The sequence below is a fragment of the Austrofundulus limnaeus genome, unplaced genomic scaffold (genome assembly GCF_001266775.1).
Source record: "Austrofundulus limnaeus strain Quisiro unplaced genomic scaffold, Austrofundulus_limnaeus-1.0 Scaffold496, whole genome shotgun sequence".
NCBI lineage: Eukaryota > Metazoa > Chordata > Actinopteri > Cyprinodontiformes > Rivulidae > Austrofundulus > Austrofundulus limnaeus.
This window is the reverse complement of record NW_013952898.1, coordinates 266,941-269,112: the sequence shown is the minus strand read 5'-3', so window position 1 is coordinate 269,112 and position 2,172 is coordinate 266,941. Positions and strand designations below refer to the sequence as shown.

At 40.6% G+C, this 2,172-nt stretch overlaps 1 protein-coding gene across 1 annotated transcript in view; it reads left to right on the top strand.

Moving 5' to 3' along the window:
• The window catches only part of ptpn22 (protein tyrosine phosphatase non-receptor type 22), a gene marked incomplete at its 5' end in the record, with an annotated part of 27,194 nt that overhangs the window by 3,973 nt on the left and 21,049 nt on the right, over positions 1-2,172 (top strand). The window contains 3 exon segments of the mRNA XM_014025749.1: positions 216-287; positions 462-521; positions 725-867. Coding sequence (XP_013881203.1) covers positions 216-287; positions 462-521; positions 725-867 — 275 coding nt within the window.

Below are 2,172 nucleotides of genomic sequence, written 5' to 3'. Positions count from 1 at the left end.
TTGTTTATGTGTGTATGCCTCTTTGAGTAAGGCTGTGACTATGAAACAAGTTCTGTGTTCCATTGTGAATAAATTAAGAATTAAGGGTTTATGAAATTCGCAAATCATTGCATTTTGTTTTGATCAACATTTTACACAAACTTTTGCACTGTTTCTGAACGGGAGACGTACAATAAACGAGGGCATGAACTAAGACTGTTGATTTCATTCTTTAGAAAAAGTGTGAGGTTTACTGGCCACAGACAAAAGATGAGACCTTTGTGTGCGAACCTTTTACAGTTCACTGCGTGAGTAATCTCCTCCTTGGAGTCACACTTCCTTCTCTGACAGTTTTCAACGATTTTCCAGAATGTTTTCTAATTTTCAAGCTCTGTCTAAGTGGCACCTGACTGTCACAGCACGGCATGCAACAAGCATGAATAAGTTACCAGCTAAAATGTAAACTGGGCTTTTTCTTACAGGATTCAGAGGACAACAAAGGAGACTACCTGACAAGGACGTTAAGGCTGACGTATCGCAAAGTAAGTGCCAAAATGTCAGCACGATTTACCTGGAACACAAACTGGAAAAAATATCCACAGAGATTGAAAATTTATGTCCTGTTAAATCTAACATCTCCAACAGAAGCTGTGCTGATTTAAGTACATCTTTCACATTGTCACATTTGTGTCAAACTGTGGTTGATGTGTTTGCTGACTGATATATAAGCTTTCCCCCCCCCCAGTCAAGCCGTAGTTTGAAACAACTGCACTATGTCAACTGGCCGGATCATGGTGTACCTGACACCATCCCCCCCATTCTGGACATGCTGCACGAGATGCGCTGCTATCAGCCTCACGATGACATACCCATATGCATCCACTGCAGGTCAGAAAGTGCATTTATTTATAGTTTTATGTGCTAATTCTTTAACATTGTGAGTGCATAAAAAACAGCAGCAAATAAATTTAAATGAGGTACAAAATTTCTATTCTACCTTACAGATTTACTTTGCTTATGAGAAAGATTTTTAGCAGCCATGTTGCTATCTATGATGGACATCACTTCTGGGGTACAGTAGTTATCAGCTAAACCACAAACTTACAAGATGTTTTTGCACTTTCTATGGCACAAAACAAAAACACTGAACAAAGAACAGCCTTTTTGAAAATATTTAAATGAAGTAAGCAATTCAAGGCTTTTAACTTCCTTGAAGCATTGCAAATCAACCGCAGCATTGGAAACCAACAACAAACTAAAATTTTGTTCATCAGTTCGTGCTCGGAGTATGAGATGAGAATGGGCTAGAGATAGKATTGTTTTCTTGTGTATGGTGCCCTGAGATGATGTTTAATGTAACATGGCGCTATTTAAATAAACTGAATTGAATTTTATCTGACAAATGGTTCTTTGAAGGAATCGGATCTTGATGATCTTTTTGTTTCATAGAGCTGTTCATATAGGGATGTACATAATCATGCACATCAACTACCCTCATGCAAACTCAACCAGGACTCCAGTCAACCACCAGGTGAAAATGAAGACCCCAAACCCAGACCAGAGGTCAGAGAAACTAAGACTTTTATTCTCTAAGCATGATGTCCCAGTGGCTTTCAAACCCCAAAACACATTACGGTAAAGACTGGTTCATCCTAAAGATCCAGTTCCCCAGCACAGAGTGTTATTGTATATGCTGTTAAGTGCCAGGAGGACTGTGATCAGTTATACATCAGAAAAGCAAAGCAGCCACTGTTCAAAGGAATGGGCCAGCACAGAAGNACAAAACAGCCACTGATAAAAAGAATGAGCCAGCACAGACGGACTACTTTGTCAGGTCAGGACTCTGCAGTTTACGCTCATCTACAGGCCAGCAGTCACTCTTTCTGGGATGAAGATGTTCTCATCCTTGATAGAGAGGAACATTGGTTTGAGAGAGGAGTAAAGGAAGCCATCTTTGTGAAGAAAAACCATCCATTCCATCATTAAACAGCAGTGGAGGCCTTCGTGTCCTGTTGTCCCTCTCCTACAATGCTGTTATTGCAAGTATGACTCAGCCCCATGTGAGCAAAAGGTGTGAATCAGGGCCTCAACGATTGTCAGGTGATGGGGCACATGACCCTCTATGGAGTTAATCAAGGCACTAACGATCAGCAAAATCAGCAAAAGAGGCCGATGGTTCTCTTTTGCATATGA